This window comes from Perognathus longimembris, unplaced genomic scaffold, assembly GCF_023159225.1.
Source record: "Perognathus longimembris pacificus isolate PPM17 unplaced genomic scaffold, ASM2315922v1 HiC_scaffold_5662, whole genome shotgun sequence".
Classification (NCBI taxonomy): domain Eukaryota; kingdom Metazoa; phylum Chordata; class Mammalia; order Rodentia; family Heteromyidae; genus Perognathus; species Perognathus longimembris.
Window position 1 is genome coordinate 127548 of NW_025961114.1, and position 18610 is coordinate 146157.

Genomic DNA, 18610 nt, shown 5'->3' on the forward strand with positions numbered 1-18610 from the left:
GTATTGGCTGTAAATTGCACTTGTTTAAAACAATGAGAGATGAATCTTGTTCAAAAATTAGATACGTTCTGAGAGCATGGGTGAGGTGGAGGGAGGGGAAGGAGAGAGAGGGAGGTCATGCCAATTAAGATGCATTGCACATAGAAACTGATATGTTGAATTAACACTTTTTGTCATAACATAAAGAGAACCATAACCAGGGTTTAAGTGAACATAATATCTATTTTTATTATGAAAACATTAAACTTTTGACACTTCATCTGCTTTTAAAAAATCTATTATCTTACTTAAACCTATTCAGCAAAAAATGCCAATAAATTATATAAATCATAGTTCGAGTCTTTTTAAAACTAGGAACGTTTTATGGTGATCTAACAATGATAAAATCTGAGTTGCATGAGCTGTCAACGTATAATCTGTTAACTATTTGTTGAGAATAAAGTAAAGAGAAAAACCAATGACGTTTCCCGTTTCGCATACCCATCCTCCTCTCCGCCGTGCCAGTCAGTGTTCAGGTCTTCACAGGTACAGAATGCAGCCCTACCAAGGGGGCAAAGCTCCTGCTCCACACTGCCCTGTCCTGCTCATCTTGGGAGTCACGTCAGATGGGAGGCTGTGGATAGAATCAGGGCTGTCTTGCCTCTAAGGAAACTCCTCCCTTGAAAAGGAAATCATCCGTGAAGAAATCAAATGCGGAATTTAGAAACAATGATTCCAATTCAATACACATTTAATCAAATGTGTTACTACTACAAGTCACAAATTCTGAAAGGTAAACCAACAACCTAAGAAGGCAAACAGCATTGCCGACCACAGGCCTTAGAATGGTATATTTCTGGTGTCTGATGATCCTTGCAAATTGTATTTGTGACATTTCACAGAAATTTAAATAAAACATGTGTTCCACATAAAGTTAAGGGGTTTAGCATTTTCAACATGGGTGGCAACATTTAAAAAATACATCAAAAGTCTTATTAGTGAATGTTTCCACTTGTTTTCTAAATATTTATTTTCGGTGGAAGGCAACAAAGCACTGTTTCAAACTCTGTCTTCCAAGTAACAAGACAACCTCTACCATTCCTAGAGTTTAACGCTAGATACTATCCTGGTCCTTGATCTCTTCATTTTCTTCATCCTCATCTTCTTGGTCTCCAGATTCGAGTTCATCCTCTTCTTCAACCTAAAGGGAAAACAAAAGTTTAACATACAGCCCAGTACACATGATACATGTACACATGCTATGAACTTGTATTCTAGTAATATAGTAGACTCTGATCTCCTGCTCAAGGCTCATCTTCTTTCTCTGTTTGTCAGTACTAAGGGGGCCTGGCACTTGCAGGTGTTCTACCGCTTGTGCCATGCTCCCAGTTCCATTTTCTGATTGTAATTTTTTGAGGAAGAGTGTCACTTTATGCTCAGGCACTCCTATTTCGCTTTCCCACGTCCCCGGGATGACGGGCACACACCAACGTGCCCAGTCACTGGCTGAGGTAGAGTGCTGCCCACCTCTTCACCCAGGAGGGCCTCAGACTTCGACCCCCTCACCCTGCCTTCCACGTAGCAGGGATTACAGCTTCGAGCCTCGGTGTCTAGCTTCCTGTCATTTTCCATGTGAATTTCACTGATGAATGGCTGTATCTCTCTATACACAAATCTGAATCAGACATGGATGGGTGTTCAAAGTCTGGTTATCACAAGAGCCATCAAGTCAAGTTACCTTCTGGGTTCCCAGCCCAAGAGAGCGGCTCATTTACAAATGGTGAAAGTGAGTTAAGCTTACTGAAACAGTGGAGAAACACAGACAGTACCGTATTTAAGAGCCCACACGCCTATCTGTAATTGCCACAGATTCTCCATGCTACATTAAATTTAAAAATATGCCTTCCATGAAACAGAACAGAAACACTTGTGGGGTCATTTCAGTCTTACTGGATGGCCGAGGTCCTTGAGTTTGCTCTTCAGCGACAGTATTTTCTGGTCTTGATCAGCCAGCAGCACCAGGAGGTCATCTTGTTCTTTCTTAGAATCTGTGATTTCCGACTCGTTTGTCCCTCTCATTTTGTAAAATGGCAATTGTGCTGTTAGATGAATCCAGCTGCTCTTTAATGGCAGTCCTTTCCTCAGACAGAGCTTTAATTTCATTCTAGGAAAGAGAGGTGAAAGTCAGGTTTTTCCTTGGGGGTGGGGGGCAGTACTGATCTATACATAGTCTAGTAATCTAAAATTAGTACTTATGCTCCCAGAGGGTTTAACAAAGAGTTTCTTTCTACGAAAAACTGCTTCACTTATTCAATCTGAAGTATTTAGGGGTGGGAGTTGTGGGTGCACAGTTTTAAAACACATAGCCAATAACGTGAAAGTCTTTAGACTATTCAGCAAAGATGGTTATTGTAAAAACAGTACAGAATATCCAAAATTTAGTTTTTGAATATTATATATCTTACAAGGCTAAAAAAAATCTTTTCAAACACTCAAGAGTACATGGAGATACAAAACACTATAGAAGACTAGTTTATATCTGAATTAAAACTCAACAGAAAAAAACCCTCAATTTTATAAACAGAATCATTTCAAGTAAAACCTTTGTTTAAAAATGTTTTGACCAGGGCTGGGAATGTGGCTTTAGCAGTAGAGTGCTTGCCTAGCAAGCATGAGGCCCTGGGTTCGATTCCTCAGCACCACATACACAGAAAAAAAAAGCCGGAGGTGGCGCTGTGGCTCAAGTGGTAGAGTGCTAGCCTTGAGCAAAATGAAGCCAGGGACAGTGCTCAAGCCCTGAGTCCAAGCCCCAGGACTGCCCCCCCAAAAAAATCCATAATCCAAAAAGTGCGATTATGTATCATCTTCATTTTTCCATGTTTTAGAACTTTTAAAAAAAGTAAAAGTCATCTTATTCTTTTCTTTATGTTATTTATCCTGAAGTCTCTGTAGCACAATAGGCTAACAAATTTGATATTCCTATGTTTAATATTCCTGTGTTCTTCAGTCTTATTGGAAGTCTGCAGATGGTGTATTTCTAATTATTATTGCTATTGTGACTAGATGCTAAATTTTCAATGAATTTACTTTCACAGTATGCGTATATCACTGTGTGTGTGTGTATGTGTGTGTGTAGTGATAAGAGATCTAACCTAGGTCCTTCCATACTAGTCAAGTGCTCTACCATGATACGGCACTCCTAATCCTATAAATTCCTGTTATATTCAATGCCACTGTTTAAAATGGCATTTAAAAACTGTCTCTGTCATCTTTAGTAATCAAAATAAGGATGTACATGTGAAATCCAACTATATCTCCATCTACTTTCTTAACAAACCAAAAAATCTGAGAGATTAAACAAAATAAAATCAAATTCTTGGAATTTATCTCATATTATGTACAATAAATAAAAGGTTAACAACAACAACAAAAAAAACCAAGCCAACCTTTAGTTCTTTGGTCTCTTGTTGTAATGCAGATAGTCTTCCTTCTACATCAGTAGTTTTAGCAGCTATTACATTTTCACTCTCTCCTTGTACAGGAACTGATTTTGACTGAAAGCAGAAAAATTTTTTAATTCTTTAAAATTACAAATAATATAAACTCTCAAAGTAGTCATTTAATCTTCTTGCTGTTTTGAAATTTCATTTCCAATAAGAAACACAACAGGGGCTGGGGATATGGCCTAGTGGCAAGAGTGCTTGACTCCTATATGTGAAGCCCTGGGTTCAATTCCCCAGCACCGCATATACAGAAAACAGCCAGAAGTGGTGCTGTGGCTCAAGTGGCAGAGTGCTAGCCTTGAGCACAAAGAAGCCAGGGACAGTGCTCAGGCCCTGAGTCCAAGCCCCAGGACTGGCCAAAAAAAAAAAAAAAAAAAAAGAAAGAAAGAAACACAACATAACTCAGGGCCGTCCCAGCAGCCCTTCCACAGCTCCCAAGAGCAAGTGATTCCCTTGCAAAGACTTTCCTTCATAAGCTTCCCATAAGTCCACACTACCGTGCCAAATAGATAAATGGGGCCAAATATGCCATTAATTCAAGAAACACAAGTATTTTCTGAAACGCCATAGGAGATGCTAGTAAATCAAAGTTTCACTGTTTCGCCTGGACCTTTTCTCTAGATAATACCAGAAGCAGGGGGTCCAAACTCAACAAACAGCTAAAAACGTGGAAGTGGCTTTAGAACTGATAATAAGTAGAGTTTTGAGGTACACATTAGACGAGGCCTAGATTATTTCAACAGGACTATTGACAGAAATATGAACACTAAAAGCAATTCTGGTGAGAATACAAAAAAAAGTTGTAAAGAAAGTTAGAGAGACAAACCGGAGCCCGTGGGGAGGGGGAAGGCGGGCGGGCGGCGGGGAGGCTGTGGCGGGCCGCGGAAGTGCGAGCGGGAGGGCTGCTGTCCATGGTGGTTGCGCTCTAGCCGGCACTGCCGAGGTTAGCCCGGGGATGTCTGAGCGCGCGCCTCGCGGTCCCCGAGCTCCACGCGGCGCCCGGAGTCCCGGCCTCTGAGGGCTGCCACGTCCCCGCGGCGCGCGCGGCCGGAGGGCGGTTTCGGGCCGGCGGGGGCCCCGGAGGGTTCCGGGGCGGCCCAGGCCCTGCGCCTCCCGGATCCGCGCGGCCGGCGCCGGCCAGGAGGATGCAGCTGGGCTCTGAAGCATGGAGGGCGTTCTGTACAAATGGACCAACTATCTCACAGGTTGGCAGCCTCGCTGGTTTGTTTTAGATAATGGAATCCTATCCTACTATGATTCACAGGAGGATGTTTGCAAAGGGAGCAAAGGAAGTATAAAGATGGCAGTTTGTGAAATTAAAGTCCATTCAGCAGACAACACAAGAATGGAGTTAATCATTCCAGGAGAACAGCATTTTTACATGAAGCCAGTAAATGCAGCTGAAAGACAAAGGTGGCTGGTTGCTCTGGGAAGCTCCAAAGCATGTTTGACTGATACAAGGACAAAAAAGGAAAAAGAAATAAGTGAAACCAGTGAATCTCTGAAAACCAAAATGTCTGAACTTCGCCTCTACTGTGACCTCCTGATGCAACAGGTGCATACAATCCAGGAGTTTGTCCACCATGATGAGATTCACCTCCCAGCATAGAGAACATGAATGAAGCCTCCTCCTTGCTTAGTGCCACGTGTAATAAATACATTCATCACAACCCTTGAAGAATGTGTGAAGATAGCGAATGCCAAGTTTAAACCTGAGATGTTTCAACTGCCCCATCCGGATCCTTGGTTTCTCCTGTGTCGCCTTCAAATGATGAAACGTTCAAATGATGAAACGTTCTGTGAGCCATCCTGGTTCTTGCAGTTCAGACAGGAGTAGCTATTGTATAAAAGAGCCAGTGTCTACACTTCACCGACTCTCCCAACGTCGAAGAACCTATTCAGATACAGACTCTTGTAATGACATTCCCCTTGAAGACTCAGATAGACCTGTTCACTGTTCAAGAAATACACTCAATGGAGACTTGTCATCAGCAACCATTCCTGAAGAAAGTAGACTTATGGCCAAAAAAAAATCTGAATTGGAAGATCCTCTTCTATCCTTCTCTTCTTGAGGAAAATGAAGTGTTCAACTTCCTCTAAGTATTGCTATGCAAAAGCTGCTGTAATTAAACTTGTTACTGGGAGTAGTTTTTTCCTATACTTAGGATTTCTCTGCACGTTATAGAATATTGTAAAATACACAAAAGAAAAATGACCCACATACTTTTGAAGTGTATTTTATCTTTATATAGTTTATTTGCAAGAGTATTTTCCTAATAACTTCACAGTATGAATGTGCATCTTTTTTTTTTTTTTAAACTAATGATGGTGTAACATTTTGACATCCATAAGGACAAATGTAGATATTTTTCTAAAAAAACTGTGAGGGACTGGCAGTTTGGCCAGTATGTATTGTAGTTTATAAACATGAAATTTCACAAGGTTTCAGTTTGATGAAAGTGTGATACATGAAACTGTGCCATAGACCAAAAGGTCACACCCATCCCAGCTTAACATCCGTAGCAGCTCAATGCTGATTGTATTGTATTCCTTGAAGCAAAAAAAGGAAGCATTTAATATTCTAGATATCTTCAGCATAAATTCTGTGACATATTGAACATTAAAAAAAATTATACTGTGCTGTCCTTCAATTGTGAAGTTGACACTACTGATTTCTCAATACCAAATGTTGGGTTAAAATATTTAATTTTTATTTATTTATTGTTGCATCAAAAGATGATTGCATTCTAACTTTTGTGACCTACCAAATTTAAGAAATGTGTAAGTTCTTATTTACATTCTACAAAAAAGGCTAAAGCTGTGGTGACCTAGCTCACTAAGACCAGAGAAATAAAGGACTTTCTGTGGAAGAAGATTTTTAGTGCTTTTTTTTTCTTAAAATAGACATTAAGCTGCTGTTGTAAGGTGTTGTTTGCAGCTTTTTAGACTATCTAGAGAATTTTTTTATTTATGAATATTTATACAAAAAAGAAATTCTGTCATGATTATGGTTCTGTATCACTTGAGAATGGCATTATTGAATTTAAAGAACAAATTGCATTTTTTGGTAGTGTCTTCCCACATATATGTTGTCAAGTGTAATCTACTTTTTGTTTGCTTTTTAAATTCACTTTGGGGTGATAGTTTTGTCCAAAGTTTTGGATGAGCAGCACTTTAAAACAAATTCGCTTGGTGTTTTTAAGTTAATCATATGCTTAATAAATATGTGTTTTTTGCATTCAAAAAAAAAAAGAAAGTTAGAGAGGGGCTAGGAATATGTCCTAGTGGCAAGAGTGCTTGCCTCGTATACATGAAAACCTAGGTTCCATTCCCCAGCACCACATATATAGAAAACGGCCAGAAGTGGCGCTGTGGCTCAAGTGGCAGAGTGCTAGCCTTGAGCAAAAAGAAGCCAGGGACAGTGCTCAGGCCCTGAGTTCAAGGCCCAGGACTAGCAAAAAAAAATCAGAACAAAAAATAAGGGAATATGGCCTAGTGGCAAGAGTGCTTGCCTCGCATACATGAAGCCCTGAGTTCAATTCCTCAGCACCGTGTGTGTGTGTGTGTGTGTGTGTGTGTGTGTGTATAAAAGCCAGAAGTGGCGCTGTGGCTCAAGTGGTAGAGTGCTAGCCTTAAACAAAAAGAAGCCAGAGACAGTGCTCAGGCCCTGAATCCAAGCCCCAGGACTGTCAAGAAAAAAAAACAAGAAAGTCAGAGACACACACACACAATCATGGCGAAAATGGTGACAGAACTGTGAATGCTATGGTGCTTGCTTCTGGTGAGATGAGAAGGAAATGAAAAACATTTCTGGACAATTGAAGGAAAAGCAATCCTGGTATAAGATGCAAAGAACATAGTGAAACCATGTTCTGCTGTTTGACAGACACAGTCGTATTTTACTTATATTTCTGGTAGTGATGGGGTTTGTCTTGCTGTCCTTAAGCTCACAACTGCTGCCCACTTCTCTGGATTGGTACACTGATGTTTAGTGGAGAATATTTTAAAGTGAAGTGTGTTTGGAGTGAAATACAACAGGAGGTAAACTGACAAAGGAATCAAAGGAATGGTTAAACAACAAGAAATCAGAAACTTGAAGATTTTGAAAATGCTCAGCCCACTTAGATTGTGTTCTGGAAAAAATCTCAAGGAGGCGCTGAGGATATGGTCTAGTGGCAAGAGTGCCTGCCTCATATACATGAGGCCCTGGGTTCGATTCCCCAGCACCACATATACAGAAAATGGCCAGAAGTGGTGCTGTGGCTCAAGTGGCAGAGTGCTAGCCTTGAGCAAAAAGAAGCCAGGGACAGTGCCCAGGCCCTGAGTCCAAGCCCAGGACTGGCCAAAAAAAAAAAAAAAAAAAAAGAAAAAGAAAAAATCTCAAGGATATAAAGAACCATTTATACAGTGATTCATGGACCCAGCGCAGCAGAGGCCAGAATCTGAGATGAAGTGAGCCAAGAAGCATTTGCAGAGGATTTGATCTGATGGCTTAGATGTCTATGAATTGGATGGGACGCCAGAAGGGTTCTTGATAATGTCACACCAGCAGGAAGAGTCTCCGCTTGGACCAAAAGGGATAGACAAGGGGTGTAACCGCAGCACAGTGAGTCACTGAGGAGTCGTGCACCAGGGGCTCCCCTCTGTAACCCTAGCTGCTCAGGAGGCTGAGACCCGAGGAGGGCGGTTTGGAGTCAGTCCAGGCAGGACGCTCTGTGAGACGCTTCCCTCCAGTTCCCACCAGAAAGCCAGACGTGGCGCTGTGGGAGAGCACTAGCCTTGAGCCGTGAAGCTCAGGGACAGCACCCAGGCCCCGAGTTCAAGCCCCAGGACCAGAACAAAAATAAGTAAGTAAATAAATAAACCATTAAGTAACTGAATAAACTGACCTGGGAGCCTAGGTACAAAATGGCTGCCACCGTGAGCAAGAAGCCTGTCTTACTAAGACTCTGGCAGTGAGCCATCCGAGAGACAGCGACTAACTGATAAATCCATTTCTTTTTATGGTCACTGAGAAATAACATACCACCTTGCACAGGAGAATTAACTTACAAATGCTTCTGTTTTCTGTAGTAAGTCATGCTTTTCTGTCTGTAGTCGTGTAATCTCTACAGACTTTGCGTTTAGCTGAGCCTTCAATGCTGCCACCTCCTAAGAGACAAAAAGAAATGAATTGTAACATTAAACACTTTCAGTTTAATTAAGATGTCTATTAGCTGGGCACTGATGGCTCATGCATGTAATCCTAGATACTCAGGAGGCTGAGACCTGAGGCTCATGCTTTGAAGCCAGCTTGGGCAACCCCAAACTGGAAATGCAGCTGTGGATAGAAGTGGTAGAACACTAGCTTTGGGCAAAAAAGCTCAAGGACGGTGCCCAGGTTGAGTTCAAGCCCCACAAAAAAAAGCTGTCTATTTATAGAATGAGATTTTAAAAACCTTTCTTGACTGTACTCACTCTCTAAAATTGTAACTTTCAAGTTTTAGAATCTAATTCTAAATAACTACTCTTGAACTTTGGGTTCAAGAATAAAAGTTAAGCCAGGTGCAGGTGGCTCATGCCTGTAAGGCTAGCTATAACTGATATCTGAGTATAATGGTTCAAAGACAGCCTGGGCAGGGAAAGAATAAGACACTAATCTCCAATTAACCACAAAAAGCCAGAAGTGGAGCCACTATGGCTCAAGTAGTAGAGGTCTACCCTTAAGGCAAACGAACTCAGGGACAGTGCCTAGGCCCTGCGTTCTAGCCCCAATACTGCTACCAAAAAAAAAAAAAAGAACAAAATTTAAACACATTTGTTTACCTCTATTCCCTACTAAGAGAAAAACTAGAAAGGGAGAGAGAAGGAAGAAAGCTGGCACAGGAGAAACAGAACAAGTAAAGAACAATAAGAACAGAGAAATTAAAAAACTCCAGTGGACATTGAGAAAGCAAGTACCCAATTCACAAGTATCTATAATTACCAAAGGACTGGAAACTAGTACCATTAATATGTCTCCAGACGTACAAGTGAAAAAAATGGACTTTAAAAAACAAAGGAGGCTGGGAATGTGGCCTAGTGGTAGAGTGCTTGCCCAGCATGCATGAAGCCCTGGGTTCGATTCCTCAGCACCACATAAACAGAGAAAGCCAGAAGTGGCGCTGTGGCTCAAGTGGTAGAGTGCTCGTCTTGAGCAAAGGAAGCCAGGGACAGTGCTCAGGCCCTGAGTTCAAGCCCCAAGACTGGGAGGGGGGGGGAATAAACACACATACACACACACACACACACACACACACACACACATCTACAAATAATCTTGGTGAGATGCTGAAAACTGTTAAAACAACACCAATGAAAAACAAAAATAAGAAAAGCAAAATACCACTATACAATATATTTAAAACCCACTTTTAGACTTTTAGATTTTCAAATGTCTGTCAACTACTATCAACTACTATCAAAGTAGCTCTACATTATGACACTGTAGGACTGGGACTCTATTATAATTAAAACAAATCAGAACCCAAGTCAACCTGGAAAACTACCTGTTTTAATTCTGCAACTTGTTCAGAATCTCTAGCTGAGGCTGTTGCTGAAGACTGCTCATTCATGCCAGATGTTGGAGATTTCTAAGAGCAGAGAAATAAACAATGAAGTAAACTCAGTCTAAAGAAAACGGAAAAAACTAAAACAGTACTGTACGTATATAAGTAACATGTTATTAGATGTTTCCCAAAGATTTTGTGTCAACATTCTCATTTTAATATTTCAATATGACATATATTAACTACTGCTTTTCTATAGCTAAAAAAAAAACCAAATAATTTATTAAGTCTAAGGACTTATCTGAGGTTAAGGAGAAAAAACATACAAACAGGGATGTATTGAACTTTCTGTGAATTAAAAGATTATTTCACTTAAGTCTCTGAAATAGTCAATGCCATCATCATCACTTATTGGCAGGTCAAGAATTAAAATTGTTAATTCCTAGAATTGAAAAAAAATGAAGAAACGAGTTTCAACAGACTTCCTAAGTTGCTTAAAATTCAGTTATTTAAACTAGGCACTAGTGGCTCACACCTGTAATCCTAGCTACTCAGGAGGCTGAGATTTGATTATCTCAGTTTGGAGTCCATCCAGGAAAAGTCTCTGAGACTCATTTCGAATTAAACACAAGAAGTTGGAAGTGGAGCTGTGGCTTCGGCGGTAGAGTACTAGCCTTTAGCAAAAGAGCTCAGGGTCAGCAACCGGGCCTAGAGTTCAGCCCCATTGTTGGCATGCGTGGGCGTGTGCACATGCACGCACACACACAGAGAAAACAATGATGGTCAAAGATAACACCCAGGGGGTGGGGATATGGCCTAGTGGCAAGAGTGCTTGCCTCGTATACATGAAGCCCTGGATTCGATTCCCCAGCACCACATATACAGAAAACGGCCAGAAGTGGTGCTGTGGCTCAAGTGGCAGAGTGCTAGCCTTGAGCAAAAAGAAGCCAGGGGACAGTGCTCGGCCCTGAGTCCAAGGCCCAGGACTGGGAAAAAAAAAAGATAATACCCAGGCTTGAGTTTAAGTCCCAGGAATGGCAAAAATAAAAATTCAATTATCAGCCAGGTACCGGTAGCTCATTCCTCTAATCCTAGCTACTCAGGAGACTGAGATCTAAGAACCAAGGTTCCAAGCCATCCCTGGCAGAAAGTCAGTGAGACTCATATCTCCAATTGACCACCAGAAAAACCAGAAGTGGAGCTGTGGCTCAAAGTGGTAGAGAGGTAGCCTTGAGCAAAACAAGCTCAGGAAGCTCAGGGGCAGCATCAAAGGCCCTGAGTTCAAGCCCTATAACTGGAAAAAAAAATTCAATTATCTAGGAAGCACTAACACTTAGACTAATTCCAAAGCTTGTACCATAAAACTTTAATATATGATCCTGTAGTTTATGGGAGCTAGCAATACAATCAAACAAGATAATAAGAATCATTCTTGATCTTTTATTTAAATGTAACATCTACTTACCAAATTTTCAATCAAAGAGTCCTTTTCAGCCAACTGGCTTTGCAAAAGTTCCTGGTTACTTTTTTTTTTTTTTTTTTGCCAGTCCTGGGCCTTGGACTCAGGGCCTGAGCACGGTCCCTGGCTTCTTCCCGCTCAAGGCTAGCACTCTGCCACTTGAGCCACAGCGCCGCTTCTGGCCGTTTTCTGTATATGTGGTGCTGGGGAATCGAACCTAGGGCCTCGTGTATCCGAGGCAGGCACTCTTGCCACTAGGCTATATCCCCAGCCCCCTGGTTACTTTTTAATTCTTCTATTTCTTCTCACAACCTACTAATTTCTTCTGGCTGAATGCCATTCATCTGAGCTCCATCATTTTAAGAACCTTGGTGATGATTGTCTTTTCCTATTAAACAGGAACAAAATTGGAAAAGCCAGATTGGAACTTAGGTTTTTCCCTTTTTTATCTAGAAGTCTAAAATATTAGATTAGTATAGATGTAAGACTCAAATATACAACTTTCTTAGCTCATCCAATTCAGCAGCATACAAAATGAAAATTTTGTATCTGCATAAAAGTATATTGATACAAATACTGAATTGGTATTTTCAGGGTTCATAGGAAGAAAACAAGCCTAGTCTTACTAAACTGCATGGTTTGGTGACCTATGATTAAAAACTACAGCAGTTTTAGGGGCTGGGAATGTGGCTTAGTGGTAGAGTGCTTGCGTAGCATGTATAAAGCCCTGGGTTCCATTCCTCAGCACCACATAAACAGAAAAAGCTAGAAGTGGCGCTGTGGATCAAGTGGTAGAGTGTTACCCTTGAGCAAAAAGAAGCCAGAGGGGCTGGGGATATAGCCTAGTGGCAAGAGTGCCTGCCTCGGATACACGAGACCCTAGGTTCGATTCCCCAGTACCACATATACAGAAAACGGCCAGAAGCGGCGATGTGGCTCAAGTGGCAGAGTGCTAGCCTTGAGCACAAAGAAGCCAGGCACAGTGCTCAGGCCCTGAGTCCAAGGCCCAGGACTGGCCAAAAAAAAAAGAAGCCAGGGACAGTGCTCAGGCCCTGACTTCAAGCCCCAGGACTGGCAACCCCCCCACAAAAAAAAATTAATACCTAAACATTATACCAGATTAAATAAATCTTAAATTCCAGTGGGGTCTTGCAGCATTGGTATTTTATCAAATAAAATTTTAATGTTATTACTAAGGTGTTGTACATTGAGGTTGCCATTTGTAAGTTGGGCAATGTGTACATTTATATTGTGGATGCTGTCAGTCCCTCCTTTGCCTTCCCCCAGTTTCCTCCTCTGTCCCTGCCTACAAGTTGCACAGTTCATCTTCCATGGTATCTACTGTGAACTGCCACCGTTCATTCTTCCTCACTCCAATTCTGTGTTCCCCTTCACTCCTCCAACAGAAAAAGAACCAACAAAACAAAGCAAAAACACAAACCACCACCACCACAAACATGTTTCATTTCCTAGCATTTGTTTCAGAAACTTTTTTTTTTGGCCAGTCCTGGGGCTTGGACTCAGGGCCTGAGCACTGTCCCTGGCTTCTTTTTGCTCAAGGCTAGCACTCTAGCACTCTGCCACTTGAGCCACAGCGCTACTTCTGGCTTTTTCTGTTTATGTGGTGCTGAGGAATCAAACCCAGGGCTTTGTGCATGCTAGGTGAGCACTCTACCACTCGGCCACATTCCCAGCCCACAATCAGAATGTTGAAAGGTGGAAAAAGCTTTCAACTTTCGCCATCCTAATACTACTACAGTGGGAAGTTGATCATTTCTTTATTTTCTTTTGTTTTCCAGTGCATGTTTTCTAAACTTCTTAAAATCGGTCCACACATAAGTTTGTAATGCTTAGTTTAATTACTATTTGTCTTACAATTGTATCATATTGCCACATAGTTTTCACAATCATAATTTTTTGTGTTGGTATTGCAGCTTAATCTCAAGGGCCCTGAGCCTTTTTGCTCTTACACCTGAACTTCAGCCCAGCTTTTGGTGATGAACTGGAGGTAAGAGTGTCATGGAGGCTGGGAACATGGCCTAGTGGTAGAGTGCTTGCCTCGTATACAGGAAGTCCTGGGTTCAATTCCTCAGCACCACATATATAGAAAAAAGTCAGAAGTGGTGCTGTGGCTCAAGTGGTAGAGTGCTAGCCTTGAGCAAAAAGAAGCCAGGAACAGTGCTCAGGCCCCGAGTCCCAAGCACCAGGACTGGCAAATAAATAAATAAATGAATTTAAAAATGAGTCACTACTATGGACTGGGGATATAGCCTAGTGGCAAGAGTGCCGGCCTCGGATACACGAGGCCCTAGGTTCGATTCCCCAGCACCACATATACAGAAAACGTCCAGAAGCGGCGCTGTGGCTCAGGTGGCAGAAGGCTAGCCTGGAGCGGGAAGAAGCCAGGGACAGTGCTCAGGCCCTGAGTTCAAGGCCCAGGACTGGCCAAAAAAAAAAGGGGGGGGCTGGGGATATGGCCTAGTGGCAAGAGAGCTTGCTTCGTATACATGAGGCCCTGGGTTCAATTCCCCAGCACCACATATACAGAAAATGGCCAGAAGTGGTGCTGTGGCTCAAGTGGCAGAGTGCTAGCCTTGAGCAAAAGGAAGCCAGGTACAGTGCTCAGGCCCTGAGTTCAAGGCCCAGGACTGGCCAAAAAAAAAAATGAGTCACTACGGTTATTGTGTCAAATCATTCTTTTCTTCCAAATAAACTAAATTTTTCAGCTCGAAATGTAGGCTATATACATCACATTTCAAGTAGCTTCCATTATGCCAAAAATCTTACTTTCCCAACTGGAAATGACTCTGTATTTCTACCAACACATAAATGAAAAATCCTACTAACACTGAAGTCGTTTGGTGATTTAAATTTTGATCAGATAATTCTCGTTTCTGGTTTGCTTTGAACTGACAACCAAGCTTAGATTGAATGTTAACTGTACCACAGTATGATTACTTCCTTAAAATTTCAATTTCCGCGTTACTGTAGGAAAGAAAATGACAGGGAAGGGGATACATCTGCCTCACTGGAGGCAGGAGGCCCTGAGCTCAACTGCTACTACTGAAACAAACATCTCAACACCATGCTCAATGAGTTGGCAGAACACAGCTAACAAAAAGGGCAACCTACTCCCACAGTAAACTTCTTTTGGGTGGGGGAGGGGGGACAGAGGGAGTCCTGGGGCTTGGACGCAGGGCCTGAGCACTGTCCCTGGCTTCTTTTTGCTCAAGGCTAGCACTCTACCACTTGAGCCACAGCGCCACTTCTGGCTTTTGTAGTTTATGTGGTGCTGAGGGATGGAACCCAGGGTTTCATGCAGGCTAGGCCAAGCACTCTACCGCTAAGCCACATTCCCAGCCCCTGGTCCTTGAATTTCTCCTTCACACAACTAGCGCAATGTTTATGTACATGCCAACAACACTACTGTCAAACTTAACACTATTTGTCCTACTCTGCCTTTCTTCCTTCTCGTTTTTCTTGTGTATTTTATCCCTGAGCATCCTTTTAGGACTGTACTTCTATTTGCTGTAAGCCTCTGCTCTTATTTCACTAAATTAGGCATGTCTTGTTGCTTTCTTACCTAAGATTAGCTTTATTACTAGATTGAATATAGTAATTTATTAACAAGTTCCTCTGGGTCTGATATGAGAATATGTTTGATTCATGTTTTTAATCCACAACATTGTGTGCTTAGCATACATTAAAAGGCTCAATTTGTTTAATACTCAGATGCTTTTGAAAAGAATGAGTTTCATTTTCTGCATCCTCTTTCATTTGAAATGCAGGAAAATTGTTCCCTAAAGCAGAAAGTACTGATCAATAATGAGCGGACAATTCACGTGTACTTACTTGTTCTCGAATCATATTTTTATAGTGAGTCACGATGTTGTCATGCTGCTCTAATATTTTCTTTACCTCCTCTTCCTTTTTGTCTTCTTCACTGGACTTATAAATAGCCTTAGTTATAACACCTGTAAAAGAAAGATTATTTAAAGACTGTTACAAAGTTCTGTTCGCTTTTGTGGTTGTGAGTATCAAACTTGGGGCTTTACACATGTCAAACACATGGTCGTCGTCCTGTTTAAACACCCAAAGTACTACTTTATTACAACCTCATCAATGTTTTCATTGCATTTAGGTTGTTTTACCTAACTCATGACAGATATGCAGTATCCTTCCAATATTGCAGAAACCCAAGTCTTTCAGTGGGCTACAGCTCAACTTTGGGGTTTATCATATAATCTGCATGTATCTATAAAATACACATACAATCAAAATTACCTTCTACTGAATATCAGTACAAGCCTTACCTTCAAGTTCTTGTACCAGCTTTGTGAATTCATGATCGAATATCATGTATTCTGGACTGGGAAAGTTTGGCTGGGGTTTCTGTGATGCTCTGGAGTACATTTCATGTTTGCTAATAAATCCTAGTTTCTCTATGAAATTCTCTGTGCCAATCCTCTTCTCTATTAGTTGTTTTAGTTTCTCCCTGAAGAGATAAACGTATTGAGATTGCTTGAAAAAAAAAGGGCCTCATTATACTTTAGATAAAAATATATCTTTATCTCTCAGTGCCATTAGAAGGTGATTTTGTCCTTACTTACTTCACGTAGTTCTCAAGTGAGTTATCATTGAAGTAAATTGAAATACCCAACAGAAGGGCACATAAGCCTTGGACCAACTGCTCTTCTTCCCCAAGGTTTTCTGCAATCTGTCCTGTAAGCTGAAATCTTTGTTAAGGAGTTTAGTGATTTCCAGTAGCTAGAATACTTCACTTTATAACTTGAATTGAACATATATGTCATGTAAGATTTCCTACAAGAAATTCTGTATGTATTTCAAGCCACCATTAAACAGTGGTATACACACACACACACACACACACACACACACACAGACAACTTACAAGTGTATAATTACAGCCATAATAGTTTCAAAAAAAGTAGCTCAAATAAAATGGTAAGGCATTCAACTACTTTGGGTGTAGGGCCACTTCTAATCAAGAAGTTTGAAAGATGTAAGTTAGTTCTTACATGTATGATGCTAAGACATAAAGGATACAAATGGAACATTGGCAGAATTGTGAAGAAAATGTGTTACTGCAATGGGACAGTTGCTTAGCCAGGTACAAAGCAACATTAGTAATCCGACTCTTGTCTGTATTTTGCTTCCCTGCAATAGATAAATTGGCAGAAATATCTTTCCATTCATTTTATTTTTTTCAACCAAGGTTTCCCTAAAATCTGTTCTTATTTATATGAAAAGTATTTAGCATTATGTAAAAGGTGTATAAGAAAGTCACACTGAAAAAATTCAACACGAAAACACATTCTGCGTCCACCACAGCATGCACTACACGAAATAGAGTGCAAGGCCTAGTGGTAGCGAGTGCTTGCCTAGCATGCATGAAGCCCTGGGTTCCATTCCTCAGCACACACACACACACACACACACATATATATATATATATAAAACGGCCAGAAGTGGTGCTGTGGCTCAAGTATTAGAGCGCTAGCCTTGAGCAAAAGAAACTCTGGGACAGTGCCCAGGCCCTGAATTCAAGCCCCAGGACCAGAAAAAAATAAACAAATGAAAATATCTTACAACAGATTATAGATGGGGATTGAAAGGTCCAAATATTAAAAATCAATTGACAACATCTTTGTATTTTACTGTGTATGAATTAATATGCCCTCCAAGCATATTATATGCATATATGGAAATATCACAATAAAACTAGCTGTTTCTGGTGTCTCACTCCTGTAGTCCTAGCTACTCAGGAGGCTGAGATCTGAGAATTGAGGTTCGAAGCCAGAGACTCTTCTCCAATTAGCTACCCCTAAACTAGAAGTGGAGCTGTGACTCAAACTGGTGGAGCACTGGCCCTAAGAACAAAAGCTCAAGGACACCAAGCCCTGAGTCCAAGCCCCATAACTGATGGAGGAAAAAAATACAAACAACCAAAAAAAATTTTTGTACTTTATAATTTTGTACTTTATAATTTACTTTTGTACTTTATAATTTTTGTAATTTATACTAATAAGAGAAAAAAGTAATATCCTCTAAAGATTTCATTCAAGCCCCAGGACTGGCAAAAAAAAAAAAAATGTATATTGAACTCATGGTGCTGTGATTACTAGTCTGATGCGCTTCCACTTTAGCTATACATCCAATCATAAATATGGTATTTTGATATTTCCAATATTGTTTATGCTTAGGAAAAGCATTTTTTATGGTAGTCCTGGGGCTTGAACTCTGTGCTTTAGCACTTTCCCTGAAAAATAGTGCTCAAAGCAAGTGATGTACCACTTTGTTCCACAGCTTCACTTCTGGCTTTTGGTCATTAATTGGAGATAAGCACCCAAGCTGGCCTAGAACCATTATCTTCAGATTTCTGCCTCCAGAGTAGCTAGGATTGCAGGCATGAGCCATTTATGCCTGGCTATTTTTCTTTTTGTAATAGACTGTTTTCTATGGAAGTGTTAGGTTCATGGCAAAATCAAGCATATTCTCCCAGGAGCCAGACATGCAGCAGCATAATGGCACATCTATACACATAGTTTCCTCTAGGACTCAGTCTGGGTAGTGTGCAATGTATGGCCTTGGACAGATGTGGGCCATCTGTCCTCTAGTACCTCATATAGAATTGTTTCTCTGCTCCCAGAATCCTCTTTGCTCTCTACTTATCCCATCCTTCCCTTTAATTCTCAATCGGTTTAGCCTTTTCTAGAATATCCTATCACTGTAATCATATAATTATGTTTTCAGCCTTTTAGATTAGCATCTTTCATTTAGTAATAGGAATTTAAGGTTCCTTCACATGTTTTCATGGTTCCATGGCTTTCTTTTTAGTGCTGAATAATATTCCATTTCTGAGATGTGGCATAGTTGATATACTCACCTACTGAAAGACATCTTGTTTGCTTCTGAGTTTGGGCAGAAATGAATAAATCTGGCATGCACATCCAAGTGCAAGATTTTCTGTAAGTTTTCCACTCCTTTGGGCTGATAGCAAGGACTGTAATTGCTGGGTCATGTGATAGGGTTAGGCTCAGATTGTTAAACTTTACTCCGAAGTGGCTGTGCCATTCTGCATCAATCACAACAGGAGTTGCAGTTCTCTGAACCCTTGCCTA

At 41.0% G+C, this 18610-nt stretch overlaps 1 protein-coding gene and 1 pseudogene across 1 annotated transcript; one reads left to right on the forward strand and one right to left on the reverse strand.

Moving 5' to 3' along the window:
* Nucleotides 1-570: 570 nt before the first annotated feature.
* On the reverse strand, nt 571-16693 carry LOC125345425 (general vesicular transport factor p115-like). The gene is given in 12 exon segments (XM_048337592.1): nt 571-1180; nt 1930-2044; nt 2046-2143; nt 3426-3533; nt 8535-8633; nt 10010-10093; nt 11475-11525; nt 11744-11769; nt 15311-15442; nt 15782-15963; nt 16079-16197; nt 16536-16693. Coding segments are annotated over 12 exon segments (1251 nt in total). The 5' UTR covers nt 16686-16693; the 3' UTR covers nt 571-1093.
* On the forward strand, nt 4636-5793 carry LOC125345432 (annotated as a pseudogene).
* Nucleotides 16694-18610: the final 1917 nt, after the last annotated feature.